This window comes from Nerophis ophidion, linkage group LG11 (genome assembly GCF_033978795.1).
Source record: "Nerophis ophidion isolate RoL-2023_Sa linkage group LG11, RoL_Noph_v1.0, whole genome shotgun sequence".
NCBI classification, from domain to species: Eukaryota; Metazoa; Chordata; class Actinopteri; order Syngnathiformes; family Syngnathidae; genus Nerophis; species Nerophis ophidion.
The window spans coordinates 13,705,072-13,729,128 of record NC_084621.1 but is presented as its reverse complement, the minus strand read 5'-3'; the positions used below and the strand labels follow the sequence as shown (position 1 = coordinate 13,729,128).

The following is a 24,057-nucleotide window of genomic DNA, read 5'->3' as shown; positions in this document are numbered from 1 at the left end:
TTACTGAGCCAGATGTGAATAGGCCCTGCAAACACTGCATGTCTCCCTCTGCTGGCGGAGGTGGGCTAACGTAATATCGCTAAAATTCGCTCCATTTTGTCCACTAAAGACGCCGAGATCATTATCCATGCGTTTGTTACGTCTCCTCTCGATTACTGTAACGTATTATTTTGGGGTCTCCCTATGTCTAGCATTAAAAGATTACAGTTGGTACAAAATGCGGCTGCTAGACTTTTGACAAGAACAAGAAAGTTTGATCACATTACGCCTGTACTGGCTCACCTGCACTGGCTTCCTGTGCACTTAAGATGTGACTTTAAGGTTTTACTACTTACGTATAAAATACTACACGGTCTAGCTCCAGCCTATCTTGCCGATTGTATTGTACCATATGTCCCGGCAAGAAATCTGCCTTCAAAGGACTCCGGCTTATTAGTGATTCCTAGAGACCAAAAAAAGTCTGCGGGCTATAGAGCGTTTTCCGTTCGGGCTCCAGTACTCTGGAATGCCCTCCCGGTAACAGTTCGAGATGCTACCTCAGTAGAAGCATTTAAGTCTCACCTTAAAACTCATCTGTATACTCTAGCCTTTAAATAGACCTCCTTTTTAGACCAGTTGATCTGCCGCTTCTTTTCTTTCTCCTATGTCCCCCCCTCCCTTGTGGAGGGGGTCCGGTCCGATGACCATGGATGAAGTACTGGCTGTCCAGAGTCGAGACCCAGGATGGACCGCTCGCCTGGGTATCGGTTGGGGACATCTCTACGCTGCTGATCCGACTCCGCTTGGGATGGTTTCCTGTGGACGGGACTCTTGCTGCTGTCTTGGATCCGCTTGAACTGAACTCTCGCGGCTGTGTTGGAGCCACTATGGATTGAACTTTCACAGTATCATGTTAGACCCGCTCGACATCCATTGCTTTCGGTCCCCTAGGGGCGGGGGGGGGGGGGGGGGGGGGGCGGGGGTTGCCCACATCTGAGGTCCTCTCCAAGGTTTCTCATAGTCAGCATTGTCACTGGCGTCCCACTGGGTGTGAGTTTTCCTTGCCCTTTTGTGGGTTCTTCCGAGGATGTTGTGGTCGTAATGATTTGTGCAGTCCTTTGAGACATTTGTGATTTGGGGCTATATAAATAAACATTGATTGATTGATTGATTGATTGAACTGCAGCGTGCTCTCCTTCCAGCTCTATGACTTGATGACCATGGCCTTCAAGTACCAGGTGCTCCTCTGTCCCCGGCCCAAAGACATCCTGTTGGTGTCCTTCAACCACATGGACGCCATCAAGGACTTTGTGAAAGACACGGCCTGCATCCTGAGCCAGGTGGACGAGACGTACCAGCAGCTCATCGAGGTGCCACCTCGCCGCCGCAGCAACATTTGGACCAGCCGTGTGTGGGATGTTGAAAGTAAAAGCAGCGTCCAGTCGCGTTCCTTCATTTTGTTGTTTGTCTTTTCAGATGTACACGCCGCTACCGAGCGGGGAATTTCAGCTGATTCGGCAGACTCTCCTTATCTTCTTCCAGGATATGCACATCAGAGTGAGTCTCTCCATTTCTCCGAGCACACGTCCTTTTGCTCACCACACTTTGTGATCCGTTCCTGGCTAGGTGTCTATATTCCTCAAGGACAAAGTGCAGAACTCCAACGGTCGATTTGTGCTCCCCACCAGCGGCCCCGTACCGCACGGTACACAAACCCCGGGCCTAATAAGGTGACCTTTTTACACTTGAACATGCTCACACCGGTCAAGATGATTGAAACAAGGGCTTACGCAATCAATCAATCAATGTTTACTTATATAGCCCTAAATCACACGTGTCTCAAAGGGCTGCACAAGCCACAACGACATCCTCAGGTCAGATCCCACATCCGGGCAAGGAAAAACTCAACCCAATGAGATGACAATGAGAAACTTTGGAGAGGACCGCAGATGTGGGTGACACTCCCCATAATAGTGAGAGTCCAGTCCATAGTGGATCTAACATAATAGTGAGAGTCCAGTCCATAGTGGATCTAACATAATAGTGAGAGTCCAGTCCATAGTGGATCTAATATAATAGTGAGAGTCCAGTCCATAGTGGATCTAACATAATAATGAGAGTCCAGTCCATAGTGGATCTAATATAATAGTGAGAGTCCAGTCCATAGTGGATCTAACATAATTGTGAGAGTCCAGTCCATAGTGGATCCATCATAATAGTGAGAGTCCAATCCATAGTGTATCTAACGTAATAGTGAGAGTCCAGTCCATAGTGGATCTAACATAATAGTGAGAGTCCAGTCCATAGTGGATCTAACATAATAGTGTGAGAGTCCAGTCCATAGTGGATCTAACATAATAGTGTGAGAGTCCAGTCCATAGTGGATCTAACACAATAGTGAGAGTCCAGTCCATAGTGGATCTAACATAATAGTGTGTGAGTCTAGTCCATAGTGGATCTAACATAATAGTGAGAGTCCAGTCCATAGTGGATCTAACATAATAGTGAGAGTCCAGTCCATAGTGGATCTAACATAATAGTGAGAGTCCAGTCCATAGTGGATCTAACATAATAGTGTGAGTCCAGTCCATAGTGGATCTGACGTAATAGTGAGAGTCCATTCCATAGTGGATCTAACATAATAGTGAGAGTCCAGTCCATAGTGGATCTAACATAATATTGAGAGTCCAGTCCATAGTGGATCTGACATAATAGTGAGAGAATCCAGTCTATAGTGGATCTAACATAATAGTGTGAGAGTCCAGTCCATAGTGGATCTAACATAATAGTGAGAGTCCAGTCCATAGCGAATCTAACATAATAGTTTGAGAGTCCAGTCCATAGTGGATCTAAAATAATATTGAGACTCCAGTCCATAGTGGATCTAACATAATAGTCTGAGTCCAGTCCATAGTGGATCTAACATAATAGTGAGAGTCCAGTCCATAGTGGATCCAACATAATAGTGTGAGAGTCCAGTCCATAGTGGATCTAACATAATAGTGTGAGAGTCCAGTCAATAGTGGATCTAACATAACAGTGAGAGTCCAGTCCATAGTGGATCTAAGATAATAGTGAGAGTCCAGTCCATAGTGGATCTAGCATAATAGTGAGAGTCCAGTCCATAGTAGATCAAACATAATATCGTGAGAGTCCATTCCATAGTGGATCTAACATAATAGTGAGATTCCAGTCCATAGTGGATCTAACATAATAGTGTGAGAGTCCAGTCCATAGTGGATCTAACATAATAGTGAGAGTCCAGTCCATAGTGGATCTAACATAATAGTGAGATTCCAGTCCATAGTGGATCTAACATAATAGTGTGAGAGTCCAGTCCATAGTGGATCTAACATAATAGTGTGAGAGTCCAGTCCATAGTGGATCCAACATAATAGTGAGAGTCCAGTCGGAGGGAGAGGGGGGCAGAAAAGAAACGGCAGTTCAACTGGTCTAAAAAGGGGGTCTATATAAAGGCTAGAGTAGTGGTTCTCAACCTTTTTTTAGTGATGTAACCCCTGTGAACATTTTTTTTAATTCAAGTACCCCCTAATCAGAGCAAAGCATTTTTGGTTGGAAAAAAAGAGATAAAGAAGTAAAATACAGCACTATGTCATCAGTTTCTGATTTATTGAATTGTATAACAGTGCAAAATATTGCTCATTTGTAGTGGTCTTTCTCGAACTATTTGGAAAAAAAGATATAAAAAAAACCTAAAATAAACAAGTGATTCAATTATAAACAAATATTTCTACACATAGAAGTAATCATCAACTTAAAGTTCCCTCTTTGGGGATTGTAATAGATTCCTGAACTTAATTCTAAACATTTCTTCACAAAAAAAGAAATCTTTAACATCAATATTTATGGAACATGTCCACAAAAACTCTAGCTGTCAACACTGAATATTGCATTGTTGCATTTCTTTTCACACTTTATGAACTTACATTCATATTTTGTTGAAGTATTATTCTATAAATACATTTACAAAGGATGTTTGAATTGTTGCTATTTTTTAGAATATTTAAAAAAATATATCTCACATACCCTTTAGAATACCTTCAAGTACCCCCAGAGGTACGTGTACCCCCATTTGAGAATTACTGGGCTAGAGTATACAAATGAGTTTTAAGATGGGACTTAAATGCTTTTACTGAGGTAGCATACTACCTACTAATACCCTTCACCATCTCAATAATCTATGTTTAGACTGTAATCTCGGGATTAAGATAATTGCATTACTGTTCTTTCTTTGGATTCTAACCATCAACAAGTTGAATGTTTAGCTATTATTGCCTCAAGAACCACCATAGTTGGAAGTGGATACTATTTTTTTTTGTACTGAGTCTTTAAATGATAGGTTGTTGGATTAGGGAAACTGCACCTTTTTAAAATGTTGCCTATCATTCACAATCCTTATCTGAGACAATCAATCAATCAATCTATCAATGTTTACTTATATAGCCCTAAATCACCAGTGTCTCAAAGGGCTGCACAAACCACAACGACATCCTCGGTTCAGTTTCCACATCAGGGCAAGGAAAAACTCACAACTCAGTGGGACAATGCCAAACCTTGGAGGGGACCTCAGATGAGGGGACTTCTCCCCCCTAGGCAACCTGTGCAATGGACGATGAGTGGATCTAGCATAATAGTGAGAGTCTAGTCCATAGTGGATCTAACATAATAGTGAGAGTCCAGTCCATAGTGGATCTAACATAATAGTGAGAGTCCAGTCCATAGTGGATCTAGCATAATAGTGAGAGTCTAGTCCATAGTGGATCCGACATAATAGTGAGAGTCCAGTCCATAGTGGATCTGACATAATAGTGAGACTCCAGTCCATAGTGGATCTAACATAATAGTGTGAGAGTCCAGTCCATAGTGGATCTAACATAATAGTGAGAGTCCAGTCCATAGTGGATCTAACATAATAGTGAGAGTCCAGTCCATAGTGGATAAAACATAATAGTGTGAGAGTCCAGTCCATAGTGGATCTAACATAATAGTGTGAGAGTCCAGTCCATAGTGGATCTAACATAATAGTGTGAGAGTCCAGTCCATAGTGGATCTAACATAATAGTGTGAGAGTCCAGTCCATAGTGGATCTAACATAATAGTGAGAGTCCAGTCCATAGTGGATCTAACATAATAGTGAGAGTCCAGTCCATAGTGGATAAAACATAATAGTGTGAGAGTCCAGTCCATAGTGGATCTAACATAATAGTGAGAGTCCAGTCCATAGTGGATTTAACATAATAGTGAAAGTCCAGTCCATAGTGGGGCCAGCAGGAGACCATCCCGAGCAAAGACAGGTCAGCAGCACAGAAATGCCCCTAACCGATCCCTTCAACAACAACACTACTAATCAGGTATTACTTTGGGTCTAATGATCTAGAATCTTATAATGTTTAAGACTGAATGTAAGGAGGATGAGCTGTACGTTTTCAAATCGGTTTTAATGAAATGCTAAGCATCATGCAGCAGTTTTGCTAAGTGCTAAACAACAACAACAAACAAGGAACGTATTAAAACAAGCACTTACTGTACAATGTCTGCTCCAACTTGAATGCTGACTGACGGGATTCCTGTTTAAAAAACAAGTACCAATGATTATCACACACACACACACACTAGGTGTGGTGAAATGATGCTCTGCATTTGACCCATCACCCTTGATCACCCCCTGGGAGGTGAGGGGAGCAGTGAGCAGCAGCGGTGGCCACGCCCGGGAATCATTTTATGGTGATTTAACCCCCAATTTCAACCTTTGATGCTCAGTGCCAAGCAGGGAGGTAACAGGTCCCATTTTTATAGTCTTTGGCTTTGAACTAGCGTCCTACCGATCTCAGGGTGGACACTCTAACCACTCGGCCACTGAGTAGGTGAAGAATTAATCATAATTCTTCCAGAGGGGTAAAAAAAATGGCCGCAAACAAGCGTCTTTTTGTGTCTTTCTCGGTTTTAAGGCCACATTGATTGATTGATTGAGACCTTTATTAGTAGATTGCACAGTACAGTACATCCATCCATCCATTTTCTACCACTTATTCTCTTTGGGGTCGCGGGGGGCGCTGGTGCCTATCTCAGCTACAATCGGACGGAAGGCGGTGTACACCCTGGACAAGTCGCCACCTCATCGCAGTGCCAATACAGTACATATTCCGTACAATTGACCACTAAATGGTAACACTCCAACAAGTTTTTCAACGTTAATCAATTCCTGGTATAAATACGGCCCTACTCTGCATGCACCTTCAAATGTTGCTACTCAGTTTTTATTGTGAAAGTCACGTCCGTTACCTGTTTCCTGTACTGTTTTTTTTTTTTTACAATGAACTCATTAGTGTCATAAGTGCTGACTGATCAATACTTCCAGGATGTTTAGCTGTACTGGCGAGGAATCAGGCAGGCTGCAGTTCAACAACGGTGGAAACTACGCAGCTGCTCTCTGCCAAGGATCTTTTGAGCTCTTCGGAGACCGAGTCACCAAACTGGGCACAAACATGTAAGTCGTTCTCCAACATGCAATTACCATATTTTTCGGACCATAGGGCGCGCCGTAATAAAAGGCGCTCTGCCGATGAGCGGGTCTATTCAGGTCTATTTTCGTACAAAAGGCGCACCGGATTATAAGGCGCATTAAAGGGGTCATATTATGATGTTTTTCTAAATGTAAAACACTTCCTTGTGGTCTAGATAACATGTAATGGTGCTTCTTTGGTAGCATTGATGATGTTTCACAGACCATTTTCAAGTAGCTTCCTGACCGTCTCCTCAGGATGCGCCGTTTTTTTGGGGGCGGTCTTATTTACGTGGCTCTCCTTCTCCCCGTCATCTTTGTTGTAGCGGTGTAGCGTGCAAGGACGGGAGTGGAAGTGTCAAAAGATAGAACTAACTGTCAGGTCCAAACACTGATGACATATATTAAACAAGACAAGAAGCAAGGAATTAAACAGACAGAATTACATTTGACTCAATTGAGGAGAAACGCGTACACCTGTACCCTGTACAGTGTCACCACAAAGATTGTACGCCGTCTCTTTTATTTGGACTTTCCCTGATTACATGGCAACAGCTGTTTCTAAGGGAGTGGGGTCATAAACAGCCATTGCCTTTGTTTACAAAACAGTTCAAAGAAAAGGTCGTGAACGGTTCAAAGAAAAGGTTGCCTTGAGGGGAGTCTCGTCCTGTTTCCTTTCCGCTTTGTAGTTCTCGGGTCAGGACAATATCTTTCTGTGGATTACAATACATGAAAAAAACAGAACACCTTCATGTTGCTTCCCATCCTACACAGTGGAGTTTTTACAAGCCTTCTTCTTGGTAGGATTAAAGACAGCTTTTGTCTTCTCGCCGGGAACTCTTGGCAACACAAATTTTGTGACAACTTAGATACAATTATTCTAACACTATCTGTTTTAATGATATTCGGACTTTACTTCAATCAATAACAGAGCAGCATCTCCTCATCCGTGGCTCAGTAGTGCAACATCAACGCCGGAAATGTGTCCTGTGAAAAACCGTCCAACCGGAACCCTTTAATAACTAAAGTTCCGTGGGTGAATAATGTAAACTCACTACAGTTTTTAGCGCTTTGACAGCTAGTCAACTGACAGATGTAAGTAAAAACTTTATGCTACTTTATATTAGAAATGGATGAATACCACATTAAAAGGTAGCGAAAAAGAAGAAGCTTATCAACTATGGTGTCCCCACGGACTACAATGGCGGATACACGCACATATTCATTACTCATGCAGATCTCAAATACAGATCAGCAAGTACCAGAAGGTAAGAAACGTTGGTTTTGCATAAAATTGCGAAAGAAAAGAGCAGATGATGTCTGCTAATAGGTGCCATTTTGCGGTCCATAATAATACTGGTATGTTTAATGTGCCGACAATCCAAGTGGTGCGGCTTCATAGCTTACCGAAGTCCATCCATTTGTTTTTCTACCGCTTGTCCGTACTAAAATATATATTTTTTTACAGATTTTTGAGCGCCGTGTATAATGTTCTATATTCTCAATGGAACATTTAAAGTTTTGGTGTTGTTTACTGGCGTTTCTCTTATGTGTGACTGCCATCTACTGGTTACACTTATTACACCGTGTACCAAATAAAATAGCTTTGAGGTCGGTTAGCACAACCAGAATTATGCCGTACATTAGGTTGCACCGGGTTAGAAGGCGCACTGTCGGTTTTAGAGAAAATGAAAGGATTTTAAGTGCGCCTTATAGTCGGAAAAATACAGTGGTGTCGCCGCGATTAGTTGACGTAATCGACCGAGAAGATTTTCCTGATGACCGCCTATTTCACACCTGACAACATGAAGGTATTTTGCATTCTCAGCACGGTTGAATGCACTTCAGCTACATATTTTTGTAATTCCGCTGGTTTCAGCATAACACACTGGCTACACCGTCACCATTCTCTCTCCGCAAGTTTGGGTTGTGCAATATGTAACTTAAAAAAAAAGGCTGTTAATGCTCAGCTTGTAGAACATTGTACATCCAGCCATCCATCTTCTTCCACTTATCCGAGGTCGGGTCGCGGGGGCAGCAGCCTAAGCAGGGAAGCGCAGACTTCCCTCTCCCTGGCCACTTCGTCCAGCTCTTCCCGGGGGATCCCGAGGTGTTCCCAGGCCAGCTGGGAGACATAGTCTTCCCAACGTGTCCTGGGTCTTCCCCGTGACCACCTCATCTTAGTCCTCTCCATGTGGAGGAGCAGCGGCTTTACTTTGAGTTCCTCCCGGATGACAGAGCTTCTCACCCTATCTCTAAAGGAGAGACCCACTACCCGGCGGAGGAAACTCATTTTGGGCGCTTGTACCCGTGATCTTGATCTTTCAGTCATAACGCAAAGCTCATGACCATAGGTGAGGATGGGAACGTAGATCAACCGGTAAATTGAGAGCTTTGCCTTCCGGCTCAGCTCCTTCTTCACCACAACGGATCGATACGGCGTCCGCATTACTGAAGACGCCGCACCGATCCTCCTGTCGATCTCACCATCCACTCTTCCCTCACTTGTGAACAAGACTCCGAGGTACTTGAACTCCTCCACTTGGGGCAGGGTCTCCTCCCCAACCCGGAGATGGCACTCCACCCATTTCCGGCCGAGAACCACGGACTCGGACTTGGAGGTGCTGATTCTCATCCCGGTCGCTTCACACTCGGCTGCGAACCGATCCAGTGAGAGCTGAAGATCCCGGCCAGATGAAGCTATCAGGACCACATCATGTGCAAAAAGCAGAGACCTAATCCTGCAGCCATCAAACCGGATCCCCTCAACGCCTTGACTGCGCCTAGAAATTCTGTCCATAAAAGTTCTGAACAGAATGTGTGACAAAGGACAGCCTTGGCGGAGTCCAACCCTCACTGGAAACGTGTCCGACTTTCCGCCGGCAATGCGGACCAAGTTCTGACACTGATCATACAGGGAGTGGACCGTCACAATCAGACAGTCCCATACCCAATACTCTCTGAGCACTCCCCACAGGACTTCCTGAGGGACACGGTCCAATGCCTTCTCCAAGTCCACAAAGCACATGTAGACTGGTTGGGCAAACTCCCATGAACCCTCCAGGATCCTGCACAGAGTATAGAGCTGGTCCACAGTGTAGAAAGGGAGGAGTTCGGGGAAGCCATGGGTAGAAGATAGTTTCTTGAGTAAATACAAGAGCCCACCTCTGACTTCCAATCAACATTTTGCAAGAACAATAGGTGTTGTGACAGTTCCAACTGCAATAACACTTCCTAATTGCCGTCGTTCGCTCGTAACAAAAGGAGGCTAACGAGCTTTATAGTCGACAATGTTGTCCTTTATTTGTTTTTTAATGGATCCCCATTAGCTGCTAAACAGTAGCCGCTAATCTTCCTGGGGTCCATCACCGAGTTCACGTCTCTCATCAGCCTGACCAGGAACTTTAATAACAGGAATGCAAAAATGGATTGTTTTTTTAGGCCGTGACTCATCAAATGGGGAAAATTGAGCAAAAGGCATGTGCTGATACTTATAGCTGATATCAACACAACAATCACAATCAGAAATACTTTATTAGTCCCCAAGGGGAAATCAAAATTTTCAGCACAATCCCATTCAAGATCAGACAAACATTACAGGCAGACAGAACAGGATCTCTGACGGGTCTGCCAACTTCCGGCGCCCCTTACACAAAAGGTGAGATAAAAAACCTCCAAAGCAAAGCACATATACATATTACAACGGACGTCTCGAGATGTCCAGCAACAGAGGGAAGGGAGTGCGGGGTCATGGTGGTAGGCAGCAGTTCTCAGGCACTGACCATCCTTCCATCAGTCCTATGGGATTTGCGTTGACACTATTATACAGCATTATTCACATGTGAATAACATAAATACAGTCTATTATACAGCATTATTCACATGTGAATAACATAAATACAGTCTATTATACAATATTATTCACATGTGAATAACATAAATACAGTCTATTATACAATGTTATTCACATGTGAATAACATAAATACAGTCTATTATACAGCATTATTCACATGTGAATAACATAAATAGAGTCTGTTATACAATATTATTCACATGTGAATAACATAAATACAGTCTATTATACAATATTATTCACATGTGAATAACATAAATACAGTCTATTATACAGCATTATTCACATGTGAATAACATAAATACAGTCTATTATACAGCATTATTCACATGTGAATAACATAAATACAGTCTATTATACAATATGATTCACATGTGAATAACATAAATACAGTCTATTATACAGCATTATTCACATGTGAATAACATAAATACAGTCTATTATACACCATTATTCACATGTGAATAACATACATACAGTCTATTATACAATATTATTCACATGTGAATAAAATAAATACAGTCTATTATACAGCATTATTCACATGTGAATAATATAAATACAGGTTATTATACAGCATTATTGACATGTGAATAATATAAATATAGGTTATTATACAGCATTATTCACATGTGAATAATATAAATACAGTCTATTATACAGCATTATTCACATGTGAATAACATAAATACAGTCTATTATACAGCAATATTGACATGTGAAAAATATAAATACAGTTTATTATACAGCATTATTCACATGTGAATAATATAAGTACAGCCCATTATACAGCATTATTCACATGTGAATAACATAAAAACAGTCTATTATACAGCATTATTCACATGTGAATGATATAAAAACAGTCTATTATACAGCATTATTCACATGTGAATAATATAAATACAGTCTATTATACAGCATTATTCACATGTGAATAATATAAATACAGTCTATTATACAGCATTATTCACATGTGAATAACATAAATACAGTCTATTATAGATTATTTACATGTGAATAACATAAATACAGTCTATTATACAGCATTATTCACATGTGAATAACATAAATACAGTCTATTATACAGCATTATTCACATGTGAGTAACATAAATACAGTCTATTATACTGCATTATTCACATGTGAATATAATAAATACAGTCTATTATACAGCATTATTCACATGTGAATAACATAAATAGAGTCTGTTATACAATATTATTCACATGTGAATAACATAAATACAGTCTATTATACAATATTATTCACATGTGAATAACATAAATACAGTCTATTATACAGCCTTATTCACATGTGAATAACATAAATACAGTCTATTATACAATATTATTCACATGTGAATAACAAATACAGTCTATTATACAGTATTATTCACATGTGAATAACATAAATAGAGTCTGTTATACAATATTATTCACATGTGAACAACATACATACCGTCTATTAAACAGCATTATTCACATGTGAATAACATAAATAGAGTCTATTATACAGCATCATTCACATGTGAATAATATTAATACAGACTATTATACAGCATTATTCACATGTGAATAACATAGAGTCTGTTATACAATATTATTCACATGTGAATAACATAAATAGTTTATTATACAGCATTATTCACATGTGAATAACATAAATACAGTCTATTATACAGCATTATTCACATGTCAATAACATAAATACAGTCTATTATACAGCATTATTCACATGTGAATAACATAAATACAGTCTATTATACAATATTATTCACATGTCAATAACATAAATACAGTCTATTATACAGCATTATTCACATGTGAATAATATAAATACAGTCTATTATACTGCATTATTCACATGTGAATATAATAAATACAGTCTATTATACAGCATTATTCACATGTGAATAACATAAATAGAGTCTGTTATACAATATTATTCACATGTGAATAACATAAATACAGTTTATTATACAGCATTATTCACATGTGAATAACATAAATACAGTCTATTATACAGCATTATTCACATGTGAATAACATAAATACAGTCTATTATACAGCATTATTCACATGTGAATAACATAAATACAGTCTATTATGCAGCAGTTTTTTGGAATTATTTATTTAGATGAATCGACTCTTTGAAAAAGGAATCAAAAGATTAGTGCTTTCTGGTGCTCATAGTTCTTGCCTTGGCTCCCGTGCAGGTACGGCGTGTGCCGGCCAGTGGAAACACACATGTCGGGGACGGCGAAGAACTCTGCTCAGCACACCAAGGTGAAGGACGTTCTCCGACTGTAGGCCTGGTTAGGTGTGTGTATTGAAGCTGGGTGTGCTGGCAGGTCAACGCTGCTCCCAACCCGCTGGCCAAAGAGGAGCTCAATCTCTTGGCCCGGCTCATGGGAGGCTTGGACGTCCAGAAACCTCCCGGGAACTCGGACAGTAGCTTCCGGGTCAACCTCTTTGCTACTGACCAGGAGGAAGAGTGAGTCCCGGTTCTCCTTTCGCAAGTCATAAAGTATCTTATTTATTGATTTTTTCCAAACATTTTGCTTTTACAGAGAGGCGTTAATGTCGAGACCAGATGAGCTGTCGTATGGATTTATAAACATTCAAGCTACAAAGGTACAAGGTTTATGCAGGTTTCCCGCAGCGTTTTGTCGTTAAGGCGGCCGCTTTAAAGGCCGACTGAAAGCCACGACTACCCACCACGCAGTCTGATAGTTTATATATCAATGATGAAATATTAACATTGCAACACATGCCAATACAGCCGCTTTAGTTTACTAAATTGCAATTTTAAATTTCCCGCGAACTGTCGTGTTGAAAATATCGCGGTTTGACATCTCGGGTTGTAGCGGACATTATTTTCCAGCCCGATCCAAGCTATAAGTAGTCTGCTTTAATCGCATAATTACACAGTATTCTGGACATCTGTGTTGCTGAATCTTTTGCAATTTGTTCAATTAATAATGGAGACGTCAAAGAAGAAAGATGTAGGTGGGAAGCTTTTAGCCTTTAGCCACACAAACACAGCCAGTGTTTCCTTGTTTAAAATTCCCGAAGGTGAAGCTTTAGTATGGTTTAGAGCGGTCAAGCGAACATGGATCCCGACTACATGTCAACCGGCAATTTTCGGTGAGAAAATTGTGGTAATAAGTTGGCTCTTGGGCTTCACAGTGGTTCAAATCCAGGCTCAGGATCTTTCTGTGTGGAGTTTGCATGTTCTCCCCGTGAATGCGTGGGTTCCCTCCGGGTACTCCGGCTTCCTCCCACTTCCAAAGACATGCACCTGGGGATAGGTTGATTGGCAACACTAAAATTGGCCCTAGTGTGTGAATGTGAGTGTGAATGTTGTCTGTCTATCTGTGTTGGCCCTACGATGAGGTGGCGACTTGTCAAGGGTGTGCCCCGCCTTCCGCCCGATTGTAGCTGAGATAGGCGCCAGCGCCCCCCGCGACCCCGAAAGGGAATAAGCGGTAGAAAATGGATGGATGGATGGATAAGTTGGCTCTTACCGGAGACATCAGCGGAGCTTCCGTCCTGCTGCAGCTGCGTGACTTCTCTTAGAGACTCTGACGGTCAACACACCCGTGGCCATTTTCTACCGCTTATTCCCTTTTGGGATCGCGGGGGGCGCTGGTGCCTATCTCAGCTACAATCGGGCGGAAGGCGGGGTACACCCTGGACAAGTCACCACCTCATCACAGGGCCAACACATATAGACAGACAACATTCACACTCACATTCACACACTAGGGCCCATTTAGTGCTGCTAATCGGAGTTTGCATGTTCTCCCCGTGAATGCGTGTGTTCCCTCCGGGTACTCCGGCTTCCTCCAACTTTCAGGTACTATTTAATCTTACTAAAACACTAGCAACACGATAGGCAGATAAGGGATTTCCCAGAATTATCCTAGTAATGTGTCTAATAACATCTGAATCGCTCCCAATGCAATCGCCTTTTTTTTTTCTTTTCTTTTTTTTCCCTAGTCCTTCACTCTAAATTTCCTCATCCACGAATCTTTCATCCTCGCTCAAATTAATGGGGAAATTGTTGCTTTCTCGGTCCGAATCGCTCTAGCTGTTGGTGGCCATGATTGTAAACAATGTTCAGATTTGAGGAGCTCCACAACCCGTGACGTCACGCGCACATCGTCTGCTACTTCCGGTACAGGCAAGGCTTTTTTTATGAGCGACCAAAAGTTGCCAACTTTATCGTGGATGTTCTCTACTAAATCCTTTCAGCGGGTACTCCGGCTTCCTCCAACTTTCAGGTACTATTTAATCTTACTAAAACACTAGCAACACAATAGGCACATAAGGGATTTCCCAGAATTATCCTAGTAAATGTGTCTAATAACATCTGAATCGCTCCCATTGCAATCGCCTTTTTTTCTTTTCTTTTTTTTCCCTTGTCCTTCATTCTAAATTTCCTCATCCACGAAACTTTCATCCTCGTTAAAATTAATGGGGGAATTGACGCTTTGTCGGTCCGAATCGCTCTAGCTGTTGGTGGCCATGATTGTAAACAATGTTCAGATTTGAGGAGCTCCACAACCCGTGACGTCACGCGCACATCGTCTGCTACTTCCGGTACAGGCAAGGCTTTTTTATGAGCGACCAAAAGTTGCCAACTTTATCGTGGATGTTCTCTACTAAATCCTTTCAGCGGGTACTCCGGCTTCCTCCAACTTTCAGGTACTATTTAATCTTACTAAAACACTAGCAACACAATAGGCACATAAGGGATTTCCCAGAATTATCCTAGTAAATGTGTCTAATAACATCTGAATCACTCCCATTGCAATCGCCTTTTTTTTTCTTTTCTTTTTTCCTAGTCCTTCACTCTAAATTTCCTCATCCACGAAACTTTCATCCTCGTTCAAATTAATGGGGAAATTGTCGCTTTCTCGGTCCGAATCGCTCTAGCTGTTGGTGGCCATGATTGTAAACAATGTTCAGATTTGAGGAGCTCCACAACCCGTGACGTCACGCGCACATCGTACAGGCAAGGCTTTTTTATGAGCGACCAAAAGTTGCGAACTTTATCGTGGATGTTCTCTACTAAATCCTTTTAGCAAAAATATGGCAATATCGCGAAATGATCAAGTATGACACATAGAATGGAGCTGCTATCCCCGTTTAAATAAGAACATCTCATTTCAGTAGGCCTTTAACAACAAATCAAACAATTTCCCAACTCATATGGAAGCGGGGTTTGTACATCAACTATATTATTTGCCTGAGAAGCTGGACAGGACAAAAATAAGAAATAAAAAGTCCGGCGGGTAAAAAAAATCCTAAATTTTAATGGGTGTGGCTTATAAACCGGTCTGGAAATGACGCTAAATGATTCACTGCCTGCACAGTTAATGACATTTTATACTGGCAATAGTTTCATTCCATTCACTTTTATTTACTTGTTTTGCAACTTGGGAAGTCAACCGGTGTTAAATAACGGTCTCCTTGTTCCGCAGGACCAAAGTACAAATGCGGAGTTGGCGAAAATCATGGGAGAGTTCAGCGAAAGTCGGGAGTCGCGGGACCACGCCCCCAGTGCCAGCAGCAGAGGAGACGACCTCCTGGCCATGATGGACGGTCTGTGACGACCCTAAGGGTTCTGCCCCCGGCGGCCGTGCATTAAAGTCTGTGCCAGCAAAACATGTTTGCTGCAACCTGCGCAGACCAGAAAACCTTCAGGTGTTTCTCCTCCCCCCCCCCCCCCCCCCCCACACACACACAGGTGTAGGGCGGCTTGTACAATGCAAGGAGGGACTCCAACCTACACGCACAAACTTTGCTGTAAAGGTAATGGCGGTTTGACATTTCTACATCGGAGGGTGGGTGGGATTTTTTTCACTTTGATAGCTCATATCCCACAAAAAAAAAAAAAATGTATTTTTTAAAAAATGATTTAAAATAAGAAGCGATACGTAGCTCTTGTTGATATCATGGGTGACTTTTTACTACAAAACCAGTTAAGTTGTCACGTTGTGTAAATGGTAAATTAAAAACAGAATACAACGATTGGCAAATCCTTTTCAACTAGGGGCGGTATAGCTCGGTTGGTGCCAGCAACTTGAGTGTTCCAGGTTCGATCCCCACATCCCCCATCCTAGTCACTGATGTTGTGTCCTTGGGCGAGACACTTGACCCCCCTGCTCCCAGTGGCACCCGCACTGCTTTAAATGGAACTTAGATATTGGGTTTCACTATGTAAAAACGCTTTAAGTCAGTAGAGAAAGGCGCTATATAAATATAATTCACTTCACTTCAGCTTGTATTCAATTAAATAGACTGCAAAAACAAGATACTTAACGTTCAAACTGCTAAATTTAGTTTTTTCTTGGAAATATTAGCTCAATTGGAATTTGATGCCTGCAACGTGTTTCCAAAAGGCTGGCACAAGTGGCAAAAAAGACAGAGGAAGTTGAGGAATGCTCATCAAACACTTATGTGGAACAGGCTGATTGGGCTTCACGGTGGCAGAGGGGTTAGTGCATCTGCCTCACAATACGAAGGTCCTGCAGTCCTGGGTTCAAATCCAGGCTCGGGATCTTTCCGTGTGGAGTTTGCATGTTCTCCCCGTGAATGCGTGGGTTCCCTCCGGGTACTCCGGCTTCCTCCCACTTCCAAAGACATGCACCTGGGGATAGGTTGATTGGCAACACTAAATGGTCCCTAGTGTGTGAATGTGAGTGTGAATGTTGTCTGTCTATCTGTGTTGGCCCTGCGATGAGGTGGCGACTTGTCCAGGGTGTACCCCGCCTTCCGCCCGATTGTAGCTGAGATAGGCGCCAGCGCCACCCGCGACCCCACAAGGGAATAAGCGGTAGAAAATGGATGGATGGATGGATGGAACAGGCTGATTGGGAACAGGTGGGTGCCATGGTTGGGTATAAAAGCATCTTCCATGAAATGCTCGGTCATTCACAAAGGACGGGACGTCGCTTTTTTTTCAAACATTATCTCCTCTGAGGCCGTTTGTCGTTTCGGCTTCAAATAAGCACAGAAGAGAGAGAGAACCCTTCTGATTAAAAGTTAAAGAAAGAGTTTTATTTTCTACCCCAGTTTGGATTTTATGAGCCCGCAAAGAACCATTGCGCTGCTGCTGTTGTCAAAAATGGCGGCTTTCTGTCCATCCATCCATTTTCTACCGCTTATCTGGGCTTGGGTCGCGGGGGCAGCAGCCAAAGCGGACCCGTCCATCGCTGCTTGCAGCTTTAATTATTATTATTATGATATATATATATATTTTTGAAATACTAAATAATAATTGCAAATGCATCAATTAAATAAATAAATAAAGTAAAAATAAAACATTATTAATAATATATTTTAATGTATTTTAAAGGACGTGATGCGGGGTAAAAGACCCAAGTACGTTTCCCCGCACGTTGTTGAATCGACTCGGGTGACGCGTGAGTCATTGCAGCCTCAACTCTTCATTATTTATTATGTAAATATCTTAATGAATGTATTGGTTTTTTATTGGTGAATACAGAAAAGTGCATATCGATGCAATTATGATGTTTATATGCCCCGACTTGTCCAGGGTGTACGCCGCCTTCCGCTCGAATGCAGCTGAGATAGGCTCCAGCAACACCCCCGTGACCCCAAAAGGGACAAGCAGTAGAAAATGGGTGGATGGATATGGCAGTTGAAAGATATTAAAAGTTATGTTTTGCAATATATTTGTTGAAGGGGGGAAGTCGTTTGAGTGGTGATGCACTAATTATGACAGCAGAGGGCGCTGTTTATAGCGAATAATTCCTCCAAAATAGTATTCTATACATGCTGCTCATTTTGTTTATTCATTTAATTTACTTGACGTTAAAATGATTAATAATTAGGAAAAAAAATTGTGCCCAGGTGAAAAATATCTTGACTTGCACGTTTAGCGAAGGGAAAAAAATAGTATTATATATTTGCTGCTCATTTTGTGTATTCATTTAATTTAGTTGATGTTAAAATTATTAATAATTACAAAAAAAATCGTGAAGAATACCTCGATTTGCTCGTTTAGCTAAGGAAAAAATTGTATTATATATATATATATGCTGCTCATTTTGTGTTTTAATTCAGTTTAATTGACGTTAAAATTATTAATAATTACAACAACAAAAAATTGCCCGGGTAAATAATATCTCGATTAGCTTGTTTAGCTAAGGAAAAAAGTAATATTCTATACATGCTGTTCATTTTGTGTATCAATTAAATTTACTTGACGTTAAAATTATTAATAATTACAACAAAAAGAATTTGCCCAGGTGAAAAATATCTGGACTTGCACGTATAGCTAAGGAAAAAAAAATAGTATTTTATATTTGCTGCTCATTTTGTGTATTAATTTAATTTACTTGATGTTCAAATTATTAATAATTACAAAAAAATTGTGCCCAGGTGAAGAATACCTCGATTTGCTCGTTTAGCTAAGGAAAAAAATTGTATTATATATATATGCTGCTCATTTTGTGTTTTAATTCAATTTAATTGACGTTAAAATTATTAATAATTACGACAACAAAAAATTGCCCAGGTAAATAATATCTTGATTAGCTTGTTTAGCTAAGGAAAAAAATAGTATTCTATACATGCTGTTCATTTTGTGTATTTACTTGACGTTAAAATTATTAATAATTACAAAAAAAAAATTGCCCATGTAAAAAATATCTGGACTTGCACGTATAGCTAAGGAAAAAAAATAGTATTATATATTTGCTGCTCATTTTGTGTATTAATTTAATTTACTTGATGTTAAAATTATTAATAATTACAAAAAAAATTGTGCCCAGGTGAAGAATACCTCGATTTGCTCGTTTAGCTAAGGAAAAAAATTGTATTATATATATATATATATATATATATATATATATATGCTGCTCATTTTGTGTTTTAATTCAATTTAATTGACGTTAAAATTATTAATAATTACAACAACAAAAAATTGCCCAGGTAAATAATATCTTGATTAGCTTGTTTAGCTAAGGAAAAAAATAGTATTCTATACATGCTGTTCATTTTGTGTATCAATTAAATTTACTTGACGTTAAAATTATTAATAATTACAAAAAAAAAAAATTTGCCCAGGTGAAAAATATCTGGACTTGCACGTATAGCTAAGGAAAAAAAAATAGTATTATATATTTGCTGCTCATTTTGTGTATTAATTTAATTTACTTGATGTTAAAATTATTAATAATTACAAAAAAAATTGTGCCCAGGTGAAGAATACCTCGATTTGCTCGTTTAGCTAAGGAAAAAATTTTTATTATATATATATATATATATATATATATATATATATATATATATATATATATATATATATATATGCTGCTCATTTTGTGTTTTAATTCAATTTAATTGACGTTAAAATTATTAATAATTACAACAACAAAAAATTGCCCAGGTAAATAATATCTTGATTAGCTTGTTTAGCTAAGGAAAAAAATAGTATTCTATACATGCTGTTCATTTTGTGTATCAATTAAATTTACTTGACGTTAAAATTATTAATTACAACAAAAAAAATTTGCCCAGGTGAAAAATATCTGGACTTGCACGTATAGCTAAAGAAAAAAAAGTAGTATTATATATTTGCTGCTCATTTTGTGTATTAATTTAATTTACTTGATGTTAAAATTATTAATAATTAAAAAAAATAAAAATTGTACCCAGGTGAAGAATACCTCGATTTGCTCGTTTAGCTAAGGAAAAAAATTGTATTCTATAAATGCTGTTCATTTTGTGTATCAATTAAATTTACTTGACGTTAAAATTATTAATAATTAGCAAAAAAATTTGCCCAGGTGAAAAATATCTGGACTTGCACGTATAGCTAAGGGAAAAAAAATAGTATTATATATTTGCTGCTCATTTTGTGTATTAATTTAATTTACTTGATGTTAAAATTATTAATAATAATAAAAAAAAATTGAGCCCAGGTGAAGAATACCTCGATTTGCTCGTTTAGCTAAGGAAAAAAATTGTATTTTATATATATATATTATATATATATGCTGCTCATTTTGTGTTTTAATTCAATTTAACTGACGTTAAAATTATTAATAATTACAACAACAAAAAATTGCCCAGGTAAATAATATCTTGATTAGCTTGTTTAGCTAAGGAAAAAAATAGTATTTTATAAATGCTGTTCATTTTGTGTATCAATTAAATTTACTTGACGTTAAACTTATTAATAATTACAAAAAAAAAAATTGCCCATGTAAAAAATATCTGGACTTGCACGTATAGCTAAGGGAAAAAAAATAGTATTATATATTTGCTGCTCATTTTGTGTATTAATTTAATTTACTTGATGTTAAAATTATTAATAATTACAAAAAAAATTGTGCCCAGGCGAAAAATACCTCAACTAGCACGTTTAGCTAAAGGAAAAAAATAAGTAATATTCTATATATTCTGCTCATTTTGTGTATTCATTAAATGTACTTGACGTTAAAATTATTAATAATTAGGGGGTAAAAATTATGCCCAGGCGAAGAATATCTTGACTAGCACCTTTAGCATTGAAAAAAATAGTATTCTATATATGCTTCTCATTTTGTGTATTAATTACATGTACTTGGCGTTAAAATGATTAATTTTAATACCCAGCTTTTAAGCCAATACAATTATTTAGGTGCAGCAAAATAACTGCAACGTGATTTAAAAGAGCCTCTCATAAAGGACGTGACCTTTATACTGCATGACTACATCGTCAACAAGTTCCTCTTCTCAAAAAGGTGGGCACGCCACTAAAGACGCAAACCTCCAAACTTGTTTATCGTGGCCCTTAACCTGGGGCCCGACTGCACCGCTGAGTCAATGCAGGAACGCGTGTGCGACTGAAATAAGTCCGCTGCCATTTAAAATGCCTTTTGTTGTGGTTTTGTTTGGAACTATTTAGCTTACTGAGTCTTAATTGGCAGATTAGCCGTGTACAATGTATGTTGTCAATCATATCTACAAACCCCGTTTCCATATGAGTTGGGAAATTGTGTAAGATGTAAATATAAACGGAATACAATGATTTGCAAATCCTTTTCAACCCATATTCAGTTGAATATGCTACAAAGACAACATATTTGATGTTCAAACTCATAAACTTTTCATCTTTTTTTTAAAATAATAATTAACTTAGAATCGCATGGCTGCAACAAGTGCCAAAGTAGTTGGGAAAGGGCATGTTCACCACTGTGTTACATCACCTTTTTTTTTTAACAACACTCAATAAACGTTTGGGAACTGAGGAAACAAATTGTTGAAGCTTTGAAAGTGGAATTCTTTCCCATTCTTGTTTTATGTAGAGCTTCAGTCGTTGAACAGTCCGGGGTCTCCGCTGTCGTATTTTACGCTTCATAATGTGCCACAGATTTTCCATGGGAGACAGGTCTGGACTGCAGGCGGGCCAGGAAAGTACCCGCACTCTTTTTTTACGAAGCCATGCTGTTGTAACACGTGCTGAATGTGGCTTGGCATTGTCTTGCTGAAATAAGCAGGCGTCCATGAAAAAGACACCGCTTAGATGGCAGCATATGTTGTTCCAAAACCTGTATGTACCTTTCAGCATTAATGGTGCCTTCACAGATGTGTAAGTTACCCATGCCTTGGGCACTAATGCACCCCCATACCATCACAGAAGCTGGCTTTTCAACTTTGCGTCGATAACAGTCTGGATGGTTCACTTCCCCTTTGGTCCGGATGACACCATGTCAAATATTTCCAAAAACAATTTGAAATGTGGACTCATCAGACCACAGAACAATTTTCCACTTTGCATCAGTCCATCTTAGATGATCTCGGGCTCAGAGAAGCCGGCGGCGTTTCTGGATGTTGTTGATAAATGGATTTCACTTCGCATAGTAGAGTTTTAACTTGCACTTACAGATGTAGCGACCAACTGTATTTAATGACAAGGGGTTTTCTGAAGTGTTCCTGAGCCCGTGTGGTGATATCCTTTTGAGATTGATGTTGGTTTTTGATACAGTGCCATATGAGGGATCAAAGGTCACGGGCATTCAATTTGGTTTCCGGCCATGCCGCTTACGTGGAGTGATTTCTCCAGGTTCTCAGAACATTTTGATGATATTTTGGACCATAGATGTTGAAATCCCTGAATTTCTTGCAATTGCACTTTGAGAAACGTTGTTCTTAAACTGTTTGACTATTTGCTCACGCAGTTGTGGACAAAGGGGTGTACCTCGCCCCATCCTTTCTTGTGAAAGACTGAGCACATTTTGGGAAGCTGCTTTTATACCCAATCATGGCACCCACCTGTTCCCAATTAGCCTGCACACCTGTGGGATGTTCCAAATAAGTGTTTGATGAGCATTCCTCAACTTTTTCAGTATTTATTGCCACCTTTCCCAACTTCTTTGTCACGTGTTGCAGGCATCAAATTCTAAAGTTAATGATTATTTGCAAAAATAATATATATGTTTATGAGTTTGAACATCAAATATGTTGTCTTTGTAGCATATTCAACTGAATATGGGTTGAAAATGATTAGCAAATCATTGTATTTTTTTACATTTACATCTAACACAATTTCCCAACTCATATGGAAACAGGGTTTGTAAAGTTGAACTGGTGCACACATGACTCCAGGTAGCAATATGGGAAAGACTGATAGAGTTTAAGGTTGTTTTGGGCCGTTTAGTTGATGTAAATAAAGCTGCTCATGTGATGTAATTATTTATCTGTGTTCAAAGTTGGTGCAGGTGCACTCACCGTGGTGGACGGCCTCTGAAAGGGTTGGCTTAGTCATAGTTTAATTTGAACACGCTTAACGACATTTGCCGAAAGAGAAAATGATTCCACTTGGCAACAATGCAACACGCCCGGAAAGAAGCAGGACGAAGCAGATCTTATTTAACCTGGCACCACTTCTCCATGCCGCCGCAATTAGTCATGTTTTGCTCACTTTCTGTCTGCTCTAACTTTGAATAAAAGTACAAACTTTAATAAAAACACGGTGCACGTAGTTGTCCAATTTTGTAAGAAGGCTAAACAAAATGATAGGCCAGTGATTCTTAAACTGTGCTATGCTAAAAGATCACATGATTAATGTAGTGTTTTATTTTCCTATATGTTTAAACACAGTGTTACTGTTCAAACTGTGTGTAATGTTACAGTGGCCAAAGTTATTCACTATACTTGTTTGAAAAAGAAATATTTTTAATGAATACTTAGCCCTACTATAATATTGTATTTTAATGTTGCTCATTATGCTATTTTTTGGAGGGCCACGTTTTTTTCTGAGGTGGTGCTTGGTGAAAAAAGGTTGAGAACTACTGATATAGGCCTTACATACATACATTTGTATATATATACAGTATATATATATACATATATATATATATATATATATATATATATATACACATACATATATATACAGTACATACATATATTCATACATATAAGTATACATATACATATATGTATATACACACACATATATATATATATATATATATACACACACACACATATATGTACATATATACACTTGTATACATGTATATATATACATATGTATATATCTGTACATATATACATGTATACATATATTTATATATATACATGTATTTATATATACATATGTACATATATACATTCATACATACATATGTGTATATATATATACACATGCATGCATATATACATATGTATATAC

At 39.2% G+C, this 24,057-nt stretch overlaps 1 protein-coding gene across 2 annotated transcripts in view; it reads left to right on the top strand.

Annotated features, from left to right (window-relative positions):
* The window catches only part of oscp1b (organic solute carrier partner 1b), a 40,303-nt gene extending 16,942 nt beyond the window's left edge, over nucleotides 1-23,361 (top strand). For both annotated transcript variants that reach the window (XM_061915132.1, XM_061915131.1), the window contains exons 3-10: nucleotides 1,182-1,349; nucleotides 1,456-1,536; nucleotides 1,606-1,709; nucleotides 6,359-6,487; nucleotides 12,575-12,644; nucleotides 12,710-12,852; nucleotides 12,929-12,992; nucleotides 15,848-23,361. In XM_061915132.1, the coding sequence (XP_061771116.1) occupies nucleotides 1,182-1,349; nucleotides 1,456-1,536; nucleotides 1,606-1,709; nucleotides 6,359-6,487; nucleotides 12,575-12,644; nucleotides 12,710-12,852; nucleotides 12,929-12,992; nucleotides 15,848-15,976 (888 nt within the window). In that variant the 3' untranslated portion in view covers nucleotides 15,977-23,361. The remainder of the gene's footprint in view (nucleotides 1-1,181; nucleotides 1,350-1,455; nucleotides 1,537-1,605; nucleotides 1,710-6,358; nucleotides 6,488-12,574; nucleotides 12,645-12,709; nucleotides 12,853-12,928; nucleotides 12,993-15,847) is intronic.
* The last annotated feature ends 696 nt before the right edge of the window (nucleotides 23,362-24,057 follow it).